The sequence below is a fragment of the Pelmatolapia mariae genome, linkage group LG10_11 (assembly GCF_036321145.2).
Source record: "Pelmatolapia mariae isolate MD_Pm_ZW linkage group LG10_11, Pm_UMD_F_2, whole genome shotgun sequence".
NCBI lineage: Eukaryota > Metazoa > Chordata > Actinopteri > Cichliformes > Cichlidae > Pelmatolapia > Pelmatolapia mariae.
The window spans coordinates 1121014-1137178 of NC_086236.1; the positions used below are offsets into that span (position 1 = coordinate 1121014).

A 16165-nucleotide genomic window follows, 5' to 3' on the forward strand; every position below is an offset into this window, starting at 1 on the left:
TGGGATAGAGGAGATGAAGGTGGACGATCAGCTGTGGTGCAGAAAGAGGAACTAAGGGACAAAACGTCTAAGAACATTTAAGAAAAGAGAACAACAGAGACAAACAACAGAAACAGAAATTACGAAACTATTTAAAAACAGAAATAAAGAGATAGCGAGTTTAAATAGTTTTAATTTTCTTCTCTGAAACTGAAGTTTTTCTTTTAATGAACTGAAAGGTTTTAAACGCGGGAGGAAACGTCAGTGTGTGACATTTAAGTCTAGCACAGACGAAGCTCAGAATTCCGACTTTACCTGTCGACTTTTAAAGCATCATTATAAAAGCGAACTTTTTTTTTTTTACATAAATATCTAAACAAAACAGAAACAGAACTGAGGACTCTGTTTAGACTCTGTTTAAAAAATAAATAAAAACAACAACAAATAAATAATGTTCACTGAGGAACTGTCCTCCTCGGCTTTGTCAATAAAGTTTGAAGCAGACGTCAGCAGGCCGACTGTCATGGCGGCGGACGGCTGCAGCTGGTTCTCGGCGTTAGCTGTGGGAGTTTCTCTGCTGAAGTGCTTCTTCATCAGCGCGTAGTGAGTCCCAAGTCTTCCTCAGTGTCACCGTGGTCATTGCAGAGCGGCCGTTAGCCAGCAGCACGTTAACGTTATTTCCTGTACGCGATAACAGTGAGGGGTCTGCGCGTGTGCGGGTGCGCAGGTGTGCGCGGATGAGATCGTTTAGTTTGACTTCGTGTGAAATCCGAGTTTGTTTGAACTTGAACCCGAGCCGTCATCAGCTGCAGGCTGGGCTTCAAGAATACGCCGTTTTTCTTTAGAGCTTCGTTTTGGCGCTGCTTGATGACGTTTCACACAGGTGATTGACCGTACAGGTACACCCGAGATGCAACGGGCGCCATATTTAAGTCACTCTGCCGGGTCTACTGAGCTTTAATGAGTGTCAGGAGGCTCAGAGCCCGCGAACGTCTCATGAAGCGCAGTGCTGCGTCTGTGAGGACCGGATCACTGCGGGAAATCTCCCGATTAAAAACATCGCGCGTTTTTCTGCGAGCGCAGCAGATGAATCGGATCTTTTTAAATAAGCGGAGTCAGTTTAAAACACTGAATCATTCGGCATGAGTACAGCCCAGCTAACACCTCTGTGCTCTGTAAAACACCTAATAAAGGGGTCCACAGTGTACTGAGCTGTGAGCCGGTGACCTTTAACCCTGAGACATGTGACCTTTGTGTCCATGTGAAGAGTGAAGTTAAGAAATGAGAAAGTGTTTGAGTACATTAGCAGATTTTTCAGCTTAGATTGATCCTCTGACAGGTAACAGTTCAGGTGTTACTGACTGAGCACACACCTGCTGTCCTCTAGATGAACGTGTGTATGGTCACTGTTGCCTCGGTGCAGGTGGTGCTCCCCAGGTGGAGGTCAAACGTGTTTAAAGCTGAAGCCTCTATCTGTCCAGCTTGGTCTGTTAAACTGTTTTGTGTGTCTTCAGCCGGTCGACGGACTTTGAGGTGCACAGGAACTGGTTGGCCATCACGCACAGCCTGCCCGTGTCCAGGTGGTACTATGAGGTGAGGGAGGAGGAGCCCACACTCACCTGTAAAATAAAAGCATCTGTGGGAGGCGGCGGGAAAGCTCGCTGATGTTTCACGCGGTGGTTTCTCTCCTGCAGAACACGTCCGAGTGGACCCTGGACTACCCGCCGCTGTTTGCCTGGTTCGAGTTCGGGCTGTCTCAGGTGGCGTGCAGCTTTGACGCAAACATGCTGCAGGTGGAGAACCTGAACTACGCCAGCCCGGCCACGGTGCTGTTCCAGAGGCTGTCGGTGATCGTCACCGACGTGGTTTTCATCTACGCCGCCAGAGAGTGAGTGTGTCCCCGGGAAACAGCTGGAGCTTCTGACACAGCTGTTTCCTGAGCTGCGTCCTGATTGGCTCTGTCCTCCTCCTCCAGGTGCTGCAGGTGCGTTCGGGAGCCAAAGGGATCTCGGGACGTTCTGAGCCAGCCGTCCTTCGTCCTGGCCGTGCTGCTGCTGTGGAACTTCGGCCTCCTCCTCGTCGATCGTATCCTGCAGCTCTGCCTGTGCGTTAAACTGCCAGCCTCCGCGCGGCTGCGGCATGAACGCCACCCTGGAAAAGTTTTTAATGCGGTCGGAGGGAAACAGAGCTGAACGCGTCCTGCTCAACATCCACTAATCTGACATTTAAAGAACAATTAGGTGTTTGTCATTAGCTCTTTACAATGAACCAAGGCTGTAATCCCACTAATTACACCAACAAAGTGACTACATTTACATGGAGTAATCGGTCAGACTTAATGACGCAGCCTGAGCAGTGATGTTTCAGCCTGTGATAAGAAGCTCCATCGCCTCTATGCTTGTATTGTGGATGTTGTGTTCCTAATGTTTTGGTCGAGTGCTGGTTTTTCCTTCACTCCCACCTCAGATATTCACTTCCAGTATAACGGCTTCCTGTTCGGGTTCCTGCTGCTGTCGGTGGCCAAACACCTGCAGGTACAAGCTGTGCTCACACTCAGCTGCCTTCATTCTGAGACTCTCCCAAAGCAGCTTAGCATGATTCACAGCTCAGAATAAGCCTCATTCTCTGTCTGAAATGAGCAGTTTTAGCTCCTCCCCCAAGTGGGTGGAGTATCTGTCCCCTCTCTATGACATCATACAGTTCCAAGAGTAGAAAAAAGTGATTGTGATGCATCGCCTGTGATTCAGTCTCAGCACCTGCAGGGGGCGCTGCTGTTCGCCTTCCTGCTCAACCTGAAGCACATCTACCTGTACGTGGCCCCAGCGTACGGCGTCTACCTGCTGAGGAGTTACTGCTTCGCTCAGGACAACAAAGGTGAGGTCCAACCCGCGGCTCCTCCTGCTGGTGTGCGTCGGTACTGCGTCTGTGCCGGACTACTGACCACGTGTTTATTTTGCAGACGGCTCCATCAGGTGGTCGAGTTTCAGCCTGCTGCGCCTGCTGGCTCTGGGCGCCATCGTGACCTCTGTCTGCGCTCTGTCCTTTGGCCCTTTCATCGCCATGGTGAGAGGTCACCGCAGTGTGTGTTTGTTTGTTTGTTTGTTTGTTTTTTTACTGAAGGTCGCTCGACGGCGCCGTGACCTGCAGATGCTCGTTTGCCTTTCAGGGGCAGCTCCCTCAGGTGCTCTCCAGGCTCTTCCCCTTTAAGCGCGGTCTCTGTCACGCCTACTGGGCGCCGAACATCTGGGCGCTCTACAACGTGCTGGACAAAACCCTGGCGGTGCTCGGTGAGGCTCCGCCCCCTCTGTTTACAGGACATTAAAACCACGCATCATGATGTGGAGGAGGCGGATGGAGGTCTGAGCGCTCTGTTTTTATTCCTCCAGGTGTTCGCCTGAAGCTGCTCGAGGAGGCGGAGCTTCCCCGGGCGTCCATGACAGGCGGGTTGGTTCAGGAGTTTGAGCACTCGGTCCTCCCCTCCGTGACGCCCGCCGTCACGCTCGTCTGCACGCTACTGTCCATCCTGGTGAGTCGAGCTGGACGCTGAGACCCTGAGCTGAACCCGATTGTGTTCACGTGTGGGTGTGGTCACGCTTTAACGCCCGATCTCCTCCTCTTCTCTGAAGCCGGCGGCGGCATCCATCTGGCTCCGCCCTCGCGGTGCTCGGGGCTTCCTACGCTGCCTGCTACTCTGCGCTCTGGGCTCCTTCATGTTCGGCTGGCATGTCCACGAGAAGGCCATCCTCATCGCCATCCTTCCCCTCAGGTGAGTGCCGACCCGTCCTGTCACATGATGATGTCATCAGCTGACGGTGCGGTTTGAACGATTTCGCCTTGTTTCTCTTCCCGCAGCATCCTGGCGGTGGAGAGCAGAGAGGATGCTGGGATCTTCCTGATCCTGACCACCACAGGTCACTACTCCCTGTTCCCGCTGCTCTTCACGCCTGCAGGTAAACAGGAAGTAGTTTAGTCATTACGTTTGCTCAGCTAGCAGAAACGCGTGAGAGCGCCGCTCGCCAGGGGCTCCAGCGTGCAACAGACTCAACATTAATGCGTTTAGGTTATGATGATGATGATGATGGTAATGGCGATGATGATGACGGTGTGTTTTTCAGAGCTGCCCATTAAGGTGGCGCTCATGCTGATGTTCACCGTCTTCTCCTTCACTGCTCTCAGAAAGCTCCACAGGTAAACACAAACACTACTACAGTATCAGTGTAGTTACTACTTGGATACATTAAAGTACTTTACTTTTAGTATTTTAGAAGTAATCGGATTACTCTGCTCTCAGTGCTCAGGGGTCTCTGCTCCATCCTCTGGAGGTTATCTACCTGCTGGGGTTGGTTGCCGTGGCGATCGCCTGTGAGGTTGTCTTCCCGCTGTCGCCGTGGCAGCAGAGGCTGCCCTTCCTCCCCCTGCTGGTGACGTCGGTGTACTGCTCCATGGGAGTCTGTTACGCCTTCCTGCGCCTGTATGCCAGCCTGCTGCTGCGACGGGAGGACAAACCTAAACTGCTGTGACACGTCGCGGGTTCGATCCCCAATGCCTCTGAGCAAGGCACCGACACGACTGCTCACGGGGACGGGCCGCTGTGGCAGGAAGTAGCTAAAGGTGAGCTGAGGATGCAGCAGGAGGCGCTCTGAGACGCCCTCTGAGCAGCAGTGAGAGGAGCTGAAGCTCTGACAGAAGCTGGAGCTGCGAGGAAGAACCCGACTGTAACTCCACCCAAAACTGCAGAGAGGGCGAGCGGCAGTGAGAGAGTCGTGTTGGTGCAAAGAACTCGAGTGGACCAAAAGCTGGACCCAGAATGTTTTTAGCAGCTTTGTCTGATTGTTTAATAAAAAGATGAACAAATCTGTGTGTGTGTTGCACTCTGACTTTGATAAAGGGCCAAAGGTTCAAACGTTGTTCCCGCAGCAGGTCTGACTTTGGCATCCTGCTGTATAAGAACTCCTCGTTTGTGTATTCATTTGTCCAAAGGCACAAATACTTATCAACTACTCACAAAAGCACAGCGCTCATCTTTGATGAGGCAGAAACATGACAAGTTCAGTCAGTCCCCGCATGTATCTGCAGATTTACAACCACAGTAACATCAGCGCAGCTGAAAATTGTCAAAAACAAGAAACAAAACAAGTGACAGGATCACTTCAACATTCAAACATCTTTATACGCTAAAATATATAATCAAGCTAAAACATAATTAAACAGGCCTAAATGAGGCAGTGGTGGGGAGACCAAAAAACCAGGAAACTTTAAATGTGCACCAACAGCTGATTCAGCACATGAACTGAATCCCCCACTACCAGGCTTTATGACATTTAAGCTTTAGCTAATAATCACCCATATAATAATCACAGGGGCAAGGGTACCTAGACCCGGTTCTTAGAGTACGCTTGGGGAGTGTGATTGTGTGTACAGCGTCTCTTTATGTCTGTCTCCACGTTGGTTGAGTGTGGAGTAATTGCCTATGAGAGCATGAGGGTGGGAATGGATGTTTGTATCTGTGTGTGCCTGTATGTCTGTGTCCATATGTCAGGTTGGGTATCAGACGCCACCTCTCTGGGGACATCTCAGGCCCTCCAAGGTATGGAGGCCTATCTCCCCCCACCACTTCCCCTGCCGGTGGCAGACGCCCTCAGACATCAGTGCGTTGGTGGTTCTTTGTGTCCGGGATGGGCGTCCGGGTACACACCGGCTCACTCCTTGGTGGCTGCTTATCGGGGCCTGGAGCCTGGGGCTCGCTCGGGCCACTTCGGGGGTGGGGTGCCCTCGGCCTCTCGGCCTGGGGCTCGGTCACTCAGGCACAGCTGGCTGCCGGCGGAGCTCACGGGCACGTCACCGCAACCCCCCCTGGCTTCTGCTCCGCGGCTGCTGAGTGACCCCTCATCTGGGACTCTCCTCAGCTCTTTCTGGGACAGTGGCGCGGCTGCCCCTCTGTTGGTCTTCCTTGGTCTCTTGTGTTCTGAGGGCCTCTGGATGTCTGGAGTTTTGATCTCCTCCATACCTGCTTCATGCCCTGGAGGACGGGGCTGTGGCCCCCCACACCCTCTAGCAGATCATTACATGAAGGAACCTTTTAAAAAAACAAGCGCGCTCATGCTCACAGGTGTACACACGGGTGCTCACACACACAAACTACACCCTTTTTGGCTCCTACCTCAAAGCACACTGTGCGCTGTTGATCTCGCGTGCTGCACAATAATGTTTAATATTTAGTTTTTACTGTTATATTCCCATAGATCATTGTGATGTTGTTTATTCTATTACTCTCGTTTTCTTCTGCTTGTTTTCTTTTTTCTTTCTCAACAGGTGATCCAGGTGATCGATATATGTATTTTTTGTCTGCTTATTTTGTTGGTTTTTGTTTTTTGCCCTTTTTCCCCGTCCCTCCTCTCAGCTGTTTTTCTTTCCTTCTTGTCTTTCCCTCTTTCTTTCTCCCCTTTCTTTCCCTCGGTCAAGTCTGTCCCGTATTCAGCAAGTGAAAATAAAATAAACAATAAAAGGTGAATCAAATAGACCATTACGGCAAGGCTGGGATGGTCCATTTGGTAAAGTAAATCCGTTGGGCATCTTTCTTCACCTTTAGACAATAATTCTGATGGCAAAAGAACCAAACGGGACAGGTTTAAAAAAAAAGAAAAGCTAATAATCATCCACCCAGCAGGCTCCTGGGTGGCTCCTCAGGGGTTCCACTGGACTTACTTTAAATCAGAAGCTGGATTTCACCACGTTGGATTTGAAGAATAAAAACCAACAAATCGGAGGTCCCCAGGCAGACCCCTTTAACTGACTCTGAATTGATTTTAGTCATGTGCTTCATCAGAGACACAAAAACGAACTACTCCTCATCATCATCATTATCAGTAAGTCCGTCCAGCTGCTCTGAGATTGTAAACAGCTGGAGAGCCATCGCGTTATTGGACCAAAGTACAGAACTTTATTGTTTTTGACATTTTTGCCAGCAAAGTATCGATGAAGGTTCTTAAAAAAGGAAAACACAGTGTTTGTGTTCTTTATACATTCTTTAATGGGGCTAAATGAAAAGCACACAGTTTGCTTAAAAGCTTTATTGATAAGGCAGCACAATACGTGAGTGGTTAGAACTGAAGATTTTACAGGACACATTTTCACCATAAAAATGTCTGACCAGCTAAGCACAGCAGGACCTGTTAGCTTACCTGGTCAGACATCCTCAGACCCTCCTGACGTGGTCACACGTGTCACCTTGTAAAAATAAAAACATTTAAAACATCCAATCGAGCGACCTGTCGCGCAAAACCAGGCCGGTAGTGTGCTTGGCCTTTAAACTTATAGCATATGTATTGCTGTGAGAGTCCACTAGAGGGCGCAGTGGAAAAAGTGGTTTATAAAAAAAAGCTCCTGGTTCGTGCAGCTGAGCTGATCATTATGGCGACCGTGTTTTGCAAAAATCAGTGAAGTTATGATCGATATCTTGTAGACTGTGCATGCAGCCACCTCTGTTTTTTTTCCCCATTTCCCAAATTTTGCTTATGTCTGATTTATTTTTCACAAGTAGGTGAATGCAAACTAAAATCTGATCCTGCTGTTGGTGTGTATCCTGTGGATGGATACTCTTAATTTACATATCCTGGTGGTTACTCAGTGTGCTGACACGTCCATCATCCTGTTATTATACCCAATCATTCTCATTAACCTGCTCTCTTCTCTTTGATTTATTATTAGTGCTGACTGGCTGCAGATGAACCACCACACAGATATAAAGCCAGGGAAGGCGGAGCATGAAGGTTGGCAGTTAGCGTCTTAGTCATCCTCCCTCACTCACGTTACGTTTTGTTGCTTTTGTAGTTCTGTGTATTATGGGTTGAGCTGGGAGTTACCCACAGTCTTCAGTTTTGGTTCCATTAGTTTAGATAGGAAGCAGATGGTTGGTTCACAGCCTTCTTCTTCTTCTTTTGTTTATCTGTTTTTCCTTTGAAAGTAACTTTATTTTCATTATTATAACAGCAGCAGTATGGTGACAGCTCATATTAGGTTCTCTGTGTGCCTTTGAATTTGAAGTTATAACATGTTTGGGGGCTTGTCCGGGACACAGGACCTCTCATACCTTACAACACTGTACAGTCTATACAGCAGATCTGTGCTCCATGATATGCAGATTTCTTCCTGTTTAAACTCTACCCCAAAGTTTTTTTTCTCCTGAAATGACCAGAAAACTTGTTTTTGATATACGGTTTTCATAACGGTGATAAAATCATTGGATATGTTGTATATTTGAGATTCTTCTGTTTAACTGTCCTCCACCCTTCATTAATGACACATCCTCAGGTATAATAATTCCACTCCAAAATGGTGGAAATGTGCACCGGTTCACTACGTTTAACTGAAGACAGCAGGACATTCATCTACATAAACCTGCTGAACCTTTCAGTAGATTCAGAAGAAAGTGATCAGTGGGTAAAAGCTATGTTTCATCTGTAGGTACTGCTACTGAAATCAGTGCAGGAATAAATAAAAGTGCAATTCCAACAATGGCCACTAGATGCCATCTCTAATTCTCATTCAAAAAGCACAATTTCATTGAGTCCTTTTGGTCTCTTTCACTAAATATGAGTAAGTGTGCGGGTGCTCACATCTTCATTAATATCATGTTGAGGCTTTGATGTGTTAGCTTGGTTCACTGAGAGGAGTACAAAGCTTCTCTCTGAGAAGTAGAGCAGCAGATAATGGCATACAAATGAGGTCAAGCATAGTACTTGAGTAAATGTACTTAGTCCTCCACTGTGAGTGAGATGATAGGTTGTTCTGCCCTCAGGTGCCCCAGTTTGGTCCGGCCTGACCCGAGTGGACCTTTGGACTGGCCTGCTGCCAGTAGAGCTGATGGAGCAGCTTTGGTCCCTGAATGCACCGCTTCACTCTGATATGGAAAGTGGATTTATCGACCCCACAGACTGTGTGTTAAACACATCACGGCCGCAGGATGTGTTTGAAACATTTAGTTTTGTCCTCAAACACATGAACCTGTGTGGGGGTGAAAGATGATGAAGCCTCCTCTAGAGGAAGAATCAGATCCTTTGGCAGCATTAAGAGGATCAGCTGTACGATAATCTCCCGGCTCACAGAGACAGCACCTTCTCCAAATCACTGTCTCAGTATTACAAAAACTATTAGCACACAAATCGCTCCAGCAGTATTCTCAGACATGGAGCATAGCCACAGTTCAGGTCCTTTTACTGTGCTGCTGTCTCAGTATTGATGGACTGTTTGCTTGCAGAAAGTGAAGCTTGATGCTTTTCTTATAGATCAAAGTCAGACGAATAAATCTGGGGAGAAAATCTTTGATGTTGAGATGTTGAAAAGATTTAAAGTTTTTCTGAAAGCTCGTAGTAATTGGAAGAATTATTACTATTAGTTATTATTATTATTATTATTATTATTATTATTGGTAGTTGTTTTTATTAATGCTGCTGTTAAAACTCAGCCTCAGGTATCTCAACTTTCTGATTCTCAGTCCAGCGTCAGTGCGACACATTTTCTAAATAGTTGAAGTAGAAATTAGAAAAATGTTGGATGAAATGAGGTTCTCTATGGCAAAGGAATATGAAGACCTTGTTCCCACTGCAGTGGTGTTGGTTCCATACATATAGCACATACAAGAGAAAGACTAGGTGGCACCAGCGTGGCACCACAAACTCCTGGTCCGGGGGGACCTACAGCAGGAGGGGATTGGCAGATGCAGCTCACAGAGTCCATCATGACCTTCTTCGCATGAAAATCAGCCAGGCTTCCTCTCTGTAATGTTAAATCTGTCCAAACGGCCAATCACAGCTCACTGCTTCCACGTTTCTCTCATTGGTTGTTCCCCGTCCGGCCCTCAATAATGATCAGTAAGACCGGCGTCAGGTCCATCAGGGTCTTCAGCATGTCCATGATATCTTCGTGGTCTTTGGCTCCCTCGATGAACTCCTCCAGGGTCAGCTCACCTGCAGGGTCAGAGGTCAGAATCCATAATTTAATAAACAAAATGCCTCTTAAACACAACACAGACCAAAATGTGGAAAATCTGCCCATCCGTTATATAGTGGGAAGTCGTTTGGGGTGTAGGTCGGATCTTCAACTGTGTTGTTTACTAATTCTTTGGTTCATTGTTGGCTGTCATGCGACTTTGGTCCAGATCTGGCAGAGAGGAGTTACAGAGTTTACTATCTGAGCTGTTCTCAGCTGTCCTCATTACCTTCTCCTTTCACATCAATCTTCTCAAATATGAGCGAGACGATTTCCTCGGGGTCGATGTCTTTGTTCCGTGTGATGTCTTGGATGGCCTGCAGATGGAGACACCAAGGACAAATAACAAGTTTCTGAATCATGAAGATGAGTCAGCGTTCAGTAAAATAATCTCTGACTGAGCTTAACGTTGTGTATCGGTCAGTTTCAGGTTTTTCATAACTAGGGATGGGTACCGGTATCCGTGCCATTATGGCACCGGTTCTGACATAAACGGCAGTAACCAGACCGAAAAGCAGCGCACATTTCGGTGCTTTTTTTTCCTGAGGTGTCATACACTTTGGATTCTAGCCAATCATTTTACCTTTCCAAGGATAGTAGGCGGGCCCAGGTACGTACGTTCTTTTAGAGCAGAGCTACAGATTAAAAATGCCCAAGGCGAAGCGGTCAAAAGTCTGTCTGTACTTCACAGCAAAAGATGCAAACTCAGCAGCCTGCAACAAGTGCTTTAAGCTGATACTGTGCAAAGGAGGTAACACCTCAAATCTGATGAAACACCTGGTGACGCATAGCGTTTTTTTAAAAGCCGAGAAATGCACCTTATTTAATAGCTTGCTGTGAGACCTCACACCGAGCACATCTACTGCGGGTGTGGTGCCTGTTATCGGACCCGGAGTTAGCAACATCCCCCAAGATCCCGAAGAGTAGAGTCCTGGCCCCTAGCCCTGTCAGTGTAGCAGAAATGATGAGGATGATGATGGCAGCAGCAGCCGTTCTTCTCTGCGTGAGTAGCTTAATGTTGTTCGTGTGTAATTTACGTTGAGTAGGCTAACCACGTTATTACATTAATGCATGTAAGATGAACTAGCAAACACCGTCGTAGTTACATGCGGCTGTCTTCTTGTTTGAAGGCAGATACTCCCTTCACCCTGGCCAAAAAGGCTAAAATGACCAAAGAAAAAGTGGAAAACAGTTAAACATGAGAGATTTTTGGACAAAGTTTGTGTTTTTTCCATTGTTTAAGCACTGCTTCCAGCCAAGAGTGATACCATATATGCCCTATAGCTGCAGAAAAGGCTAACATTGTTATCTTTTTACAAAAAAACAGCTGAACATGAGAGGTTTTTGGACCAATTTTGTGTTCTCCATTCTTTAAGCACCGGTTCGAGCACCGTTTAAGCACCGGCACCGTTTCAAAAGTACCGGTTTGGCACCGCTATCGGATAAAACCTAAACGATACCCATCCCTATTCATAACTGCTGCTACAGGGATCGCTCAGTCCAAAGAAGAAGAACCAATGATGTCACGAGGTTCTTCTTCACCACCATGGCCGGTGAAAGCCTGAAACAAACACGTGTTCCTGTCAGGAGCGATTCAGCTGTAAAAGATCAAAGAATCCACGTTAGGACGCAAACAGAGGACCTGGAGGGGGCGTGGTGGTCTCAGCAGCTGTTTGCTAAGTTGGTCATGTTCAGGTTGGAAGGAACCCTTTTATAATGCTAACTCATTTTTCGTATCTGACGAGTGAGCGTTTGGCCACCAGTCTGGTTACTCTGCAGGGAACGACCAGTACTGTGGTTTAGCTCACGGCATCCGTGTCCGAGGCTCCGTGATTACCAACTCCAGAAGCTGAATCAGATGTTTCCGATGCTTTAAAGATATCCTGGTAAATGTAATCTTGTTCTCCATGTTCTCTGGTCCACGACTGGTCAGAGCACAAAGGGAACGGCTTGTTCCACTTTCAGCAGTTTCCTTGACTGATTGATTGAGCTCTTTCAGAGGATTAGCAGCGGTCTAAGTTCAGAGCTAATCCAGCCCCGTTCTCCGTGCTGCTGATTCAGGATCCATGTGGAGAGGGACACTCTTGATTTCAGTCCAACTTTCCTGTAAAGCTGGAAATATTGCAGATGTCTAGTGTGTGAGTTTGAAACCAGTTTTCTATAAATGCATAAACCTTTCTGTGGGACTAAGACAAAATGTAATTGCTGCACCGACCTTAAAAGACACCATGACACCATTTGAAGCTTGGGGCGGTGTCAGCGGGATTAAACTGTCTTAAGATAGAAGCTGAGAAGGCAGCATTAAAAAGCTCAAAGACAGGAGAAGATTAAGCCTGTGTCAGCGTGGTGGTGAGTTCATTACCGTGAAGATGGTCTCCAGCTCTTCCTTGTCGATCTTTCCGTTGCCGTCCTGGTCGAACAGTTTGAAGTACCACTTCAGTTTCTGGTTGATTTCTCCCTTCAGCATCAGGCTGATGGCTGCGATGTACTCCACAAAGTTAATGTAGCCGTCCTGCAGACACAAAGCAGGGAGTTAAAACTGCATCAGCGAGGGGGCGTTCAGGGACATCCTGTAAGATTCAGACCTCAGTTTTAATATGGACGTTTGTTCAGCTTCACAAAACCAAAGCAGAGCAAATGTGACAGACAGAGAGTCTTTGATGCTGTCGATCAGCTGTGCAATAATTCTGCACATTAAAAACTGTAGTTTTATGTTACTGTAATACTTACAGAGGTTTTATGACCAGTTTCCACAACAGCAGATGATTTAGAGCGACAGCAAAACTCATAGATGAGACTAACAATCATCAGCATTCTTGGGCTGCACATTCACCGATCACCTGACACTGAATCTCAGCTCCTCATTGGTCAGACCGCAGCTTCAGTCCATCACGTGGTGCTCAGTTTGAGGACTCAAAGTGCTTTTTTCACCACGCAGGTTGGAGGCGCCCAGGATCGAACCACCAACCATCCACATTATAAAGCCACCTCCTAAAGTCTCCACACAGAGCTCAACCATCCATGCCTCCGGGCCTCTGTGGGAGGACCTCTTACACCTGAACATCCATCCACCCAGTTCCAGCTTTATTGAAATGTGGACAACTTTTTGTAATAAATGGTTAAAATACATCCTGCTCTTTATATTTTACACATGTCGTTGCTGCAGGCTGAAGCCTTTAATCCAGAGGTGGCAGAAGAACAGATACCCGGCTTTAAAAATACTGCGGTAAAAGCTGAAGAGTGAAAAAGTACCGAGTCTGAAATGTACTCAGAGCCAGAAAGGACAAAGCGAACTTAACCTTGTGCTATATTAAGAAAATAATAAAATAATTTTAGTACATGAGATCATGTACCTGGAGATCTCCTGCTGCCCTTCACCTGATCACAGCATCCTCACACACATACACACAGCTCTGCATGCCAGCACTGTAAGCTGCTTAGAGAGCGAATGAAACGATGGAGCGGGAGGAAGTCCTGCCTCTCCCGGTCGAGCGAGCGCTCTGCACCACAGCGCGATTTTAACGTTTCCATGAAAGCTTTGAGTTTGAAGACTCGTGTTCACAGTATGAGCAACATTTCACATGTGCTGACGTCTGGTTTCATGTATGATTTTCATGTTGACAAGAATCAACCTCCAAACTGAAACATGGAGCTGCAGTTCATCTGGTGTCCAGCAGGGGCAGCAGAGTCCCATAGACTCCCATGTTAAACCTCGCAGCAGAATAAACATGTTTGCAGCCTGATACACAAACTGGTCTCTGTGGAGACCTTTTTAAACTGCATTCAGGATCAAAGTTGGTATTATTAGAGGCGTGGCCTCTGTGACTGACAGGTGGATGGTGGCACTTTGATGACATCATGTGACCAATAACACGGCTGCTGTGAGCTTCTAGGAGTTTATTTGGACTGACTCTTACATGCAGAGATGTAACCACGACTACACCATCACCTACGTTAATATTTAAAAACGAGGGATTTCTGATTTGAAGATTCATGTGGTCGCATAGCAACAGCTGTCCATAGCAACAGCTGTCCAGGTGTCAACAGGTTTCTATGCAAAACTTTATATTCAGCTTTGTATGTGAACATTGACCACAAGCTTCTATGTCCACTACTTTAAAAACATAGCCTTTAGATATCTGATGATTGGTTTTGGTACACCCTGTATCCACAGTCAGATTTATCAATAAGGAAAGCCCGGTCAGCATTATTGATTATTGATTGGCCTCATTCACAAGCTGCAGAGCTCTCAGCTCAGACCTACAAGCAGTAGGTCAAGTTTTCTCTCATAAATCAGACGTTTTCATTTCAAAGCACGTCCCATGTAGAGTCTTCCTTTCTTTAATCTGAGCTTTCATGTGACCTTTAACCCCACTTTAGTAACACTCGTCTCAAATTGATATCAATGCATCATAACTAGCTGTCATACTAGGAGCCTGATATAACAGGTTATATGTCATTATTGGATGTTTTGGTGAGAAATAGACTAAATAAGCATTTTGAAAACAAAAGAAAATCAGCTCTAAACCCGTCGACGTGTCACTGCTATCATAGAATCAGATTACTTTTACTTTTCTGCAGAAGCCGCGTCCTATAAACATGGAAGAACAGGCTGGGCAAACTGACGTGGAACGCACCCCGTCCATGTCGAAGGTGAAGAAGACCTGGTCCACGTAGCGGTTGGCGTCCTCGTTCATGCCCTTCAGGTTGAGTATGGCCTTCAGCTCGAACAGTGTGATGAGGCCTGACGGAGACTCCTTCATGAACTTGTTGTACCAGTGGTGCATGTCCTCGGCCAGGATGTCGTCCAGGCTCGAGCCGTGGTTCCCCATGGCGGAGGAGACCGAGGCCCGATGCGCTGCTTGTTAAAGGCGCTCTGCAGTCCTACGATCCTCCTCAGGACAGGAAACCACACAAAAGACGATCACCCTGCAGGTGGAGGCTCGAGGTGGCCCGCATCCAGGCTGCCGTGACTCTGCAGGCACCGAGTGAACCTCGGGACTCTGTAACCCTCTTAGGTCCTGCAGGAAGAACCAAAGAAGCACTGAAAATAACTCCCTAATGAGATCACCACAGGGCTGTGCTGCCGGAGGCCGTTCCAGGACAGGTGCCTGCAGGAGGGCGGGTTGGCCCTGGAAGCAGAATGTTATGTAACCGGCTCACCTGGCAGGCCGCGTTCACACAGAGAGGTTTTCCAACATGACGCCCACGCAGGACTTTCTTCGCTGCTCAGCTGAGGGGATGTGCAGGCTCCTAGAAACCTGGAAAAGTTCAGAAACACACGAGAACCAAGGAGAAAGACGCCCACGCCAAAAAACAAGCAGACCACTGAAGACCAAGACCAGCTGCTTCCACGGTGCAGGGCTCCAGAAACGTCTGTGACTATTTTTCTTCTTCTTTCACACGAGCAGGCAGTGAAGAAGGCACGAGAACAGATTATTTCAAAGCAGTTACTTTGGTTTCGTTTCTTTCAAACCTCTGCTGTGTGTTAGTTTTTGTTCTGGAAATTTTGCTTTAAGTAAGTTACCCATGGCTATTTCCTTAATTATTCCACCCAACGCCTGAAACCACGACCTGAGACGTACGGCGCTCTAATCAGATCATCCAGGCAGCGGCTCGTCCTGCCGGCAGGTTCAATCAGAGCTGAGCGTCTCTGAGCCGCCACAGCAGAGACGCCCTGCTGGTCACACTTTCATCAAACTAATGTAAATATGAGACAAAGACAAGAAAAATAAGCACAAAATGTAGTTTCTGGTCACTTTGACCTGATCAGTGAGTTTCTCCTTAAACTCATGGATGTCATTTTTGTTTAGTCTCTTTATTATTGTTGAATCGTGACCTCTGACCTTAGCTCAGACATGTGAAGCCTGCAGGTCTTCTTCTGGGTTCTTCTCTGATGAGTAATTTTGGTCGACCGGTCACTCCCGGGAAGGTTCACCTCCTTCTAAGTTTTCTCCCACTGTGGATCACTGGAGTCCCACAGTCTTAGAAATGTCCCAGTGACCCTTTCAGACTGATGATGTCACTGACTCTGGTGTTTCTTTAGATCACAGCAGGATGTGTTGCTGTCTGAGATCTTTGGCCTGCTTCACTTTGTCACACAGGCAGCAGACACACACTGTTTCACATCACTGAAGGCTCACATGTGAAGATTAAATCTGGCCCGAGTCCTACTGAGGTGGGTCAGGACGTCATGTTC

The 16165-nt window shown here is 47.3% G+C and overlaps 2 protein-coding genes across 3 annotated transcripts; one reads left to right on the top strand and one right to left on the bottom strand.

The window, feature by feature from the left end:
- Positions 1 to 460: 460 nt before the first annotated feature.
- Positions 461 to 4827, top strand: alg8 (ALG8 alpha-1,3-glucosyltransferase). The gene is made up of 13 exons (XM_063487054.1): positions 461 to 582; positions 1494 to 1572; positions 1674 to 1867; positions 1955 to 2064; positions 2446 to 2513; positions 2727 to 2853; positions 2939 to 3042; positions 3146 to 3266; positions 3366 to 3505; positions 3606 to 3745; positions 3832 to 3929; positions 4095 to 4167; positions 4271 to 4827. The coding sequence occupies exons 1-13, from the start codon at positions 503 to 505 to the stop codon at positions 4497 to 4499; spliced, it is 1563 nt and encodes a 520-aa protein (XP_063343124.1). The 5' UTR covers positions 461 to 502; the 3' UTR covers positions 4500 to 4827.
- A 2206-nt stretch (positions 4828 to 7033) lies between these two features.
- Positions 7034 to 15682, bottom strand: guca1d (guanylate cyclase activator 1d). Of its 2 annotated transcripts, XM_063485779.1 has the most exons (5): positions 15130 to 15682; positions 14604 to 14987; positions 12329 to 12478; positions 10196 to 10283; positions 7034 to 9944 (listed from the first exon to the last, which is right to left on the bottom strand). In XM_063485779.1, exons 2-5 carry the CDS (start codon positions 14796 to 14798, stop codon positions 9811 to 9813), a joined length of 567 nt encoding a protein of 188 aa, XP_063341849.1. In that variant the 5' UTR covers positions 14799 to 14987; positions 15130 to 15682; the 3' UTR covers positions 7034 to 9810. The 2 variants fall into 2 exon arrangements, with proteins under 2 accessions (XP_063341849.1, XP_063341850.1); XM_063485780.1 differs by lacking the exons at positions 14604 to 14987; positions 15130 to 15682 and adding an exon at positions 12697 to 13234.
- Between the last annotated feature and the right edge of the window lie 483 nt (positions 15683 to 16165).

What these genes read in the sequence shown, in the direction of transcription:
- guca1d (XM_063485779.1), bottom strand. Translation starts at nt 14,798, where the DNA reads ATGGGGAACCACGGCTCGAGCCTGGACGACATCCTGGCCGAGGACATG. An exon ending in TCACCTTCGACATGGACGGG is followed by an intron (nt 12,479 to 14,603) that starts GTGCGTTCCACG and finishes TTGTGTCTGCAG; the next exon opens with GACGGCTACATTAACTTTGT. An exon ending in AGCTGGAGACCATCTTCACG is followed by an intron (nt 10,284 to 12,328) that starts GTAATGAACTCA and finishes CTCCATCTGCAG; the next exon opens with GCCATCCAAGACATCACACG.
- alg8 (XM_063487054.1), top strand. Translation starts at nt 503, where the DNA reads ATGGCGGCGGACGGCTGCAGCTGGTTCTCGGCGTTAGCTGTGGGAGTT. An exon ending in TGTCCAGGTGGTACTATGAG is followed by an intron (nt 1,573 to 1,673) that starts GTGAGGGAGGAG and finishes TCTCTCCTGCAG; the next exon opens with AACACGTCCGAGTGGACCCT. An exon ending in ATCGCCATCCTTCCCCTCAG is followed by an intron (nt 3,746 to 3,831) that starts GTGAGTGCCGAC and finishes CTCTTCCCGCAG; the next exon opens with CATCCTGGCGGTGGAGAGCA.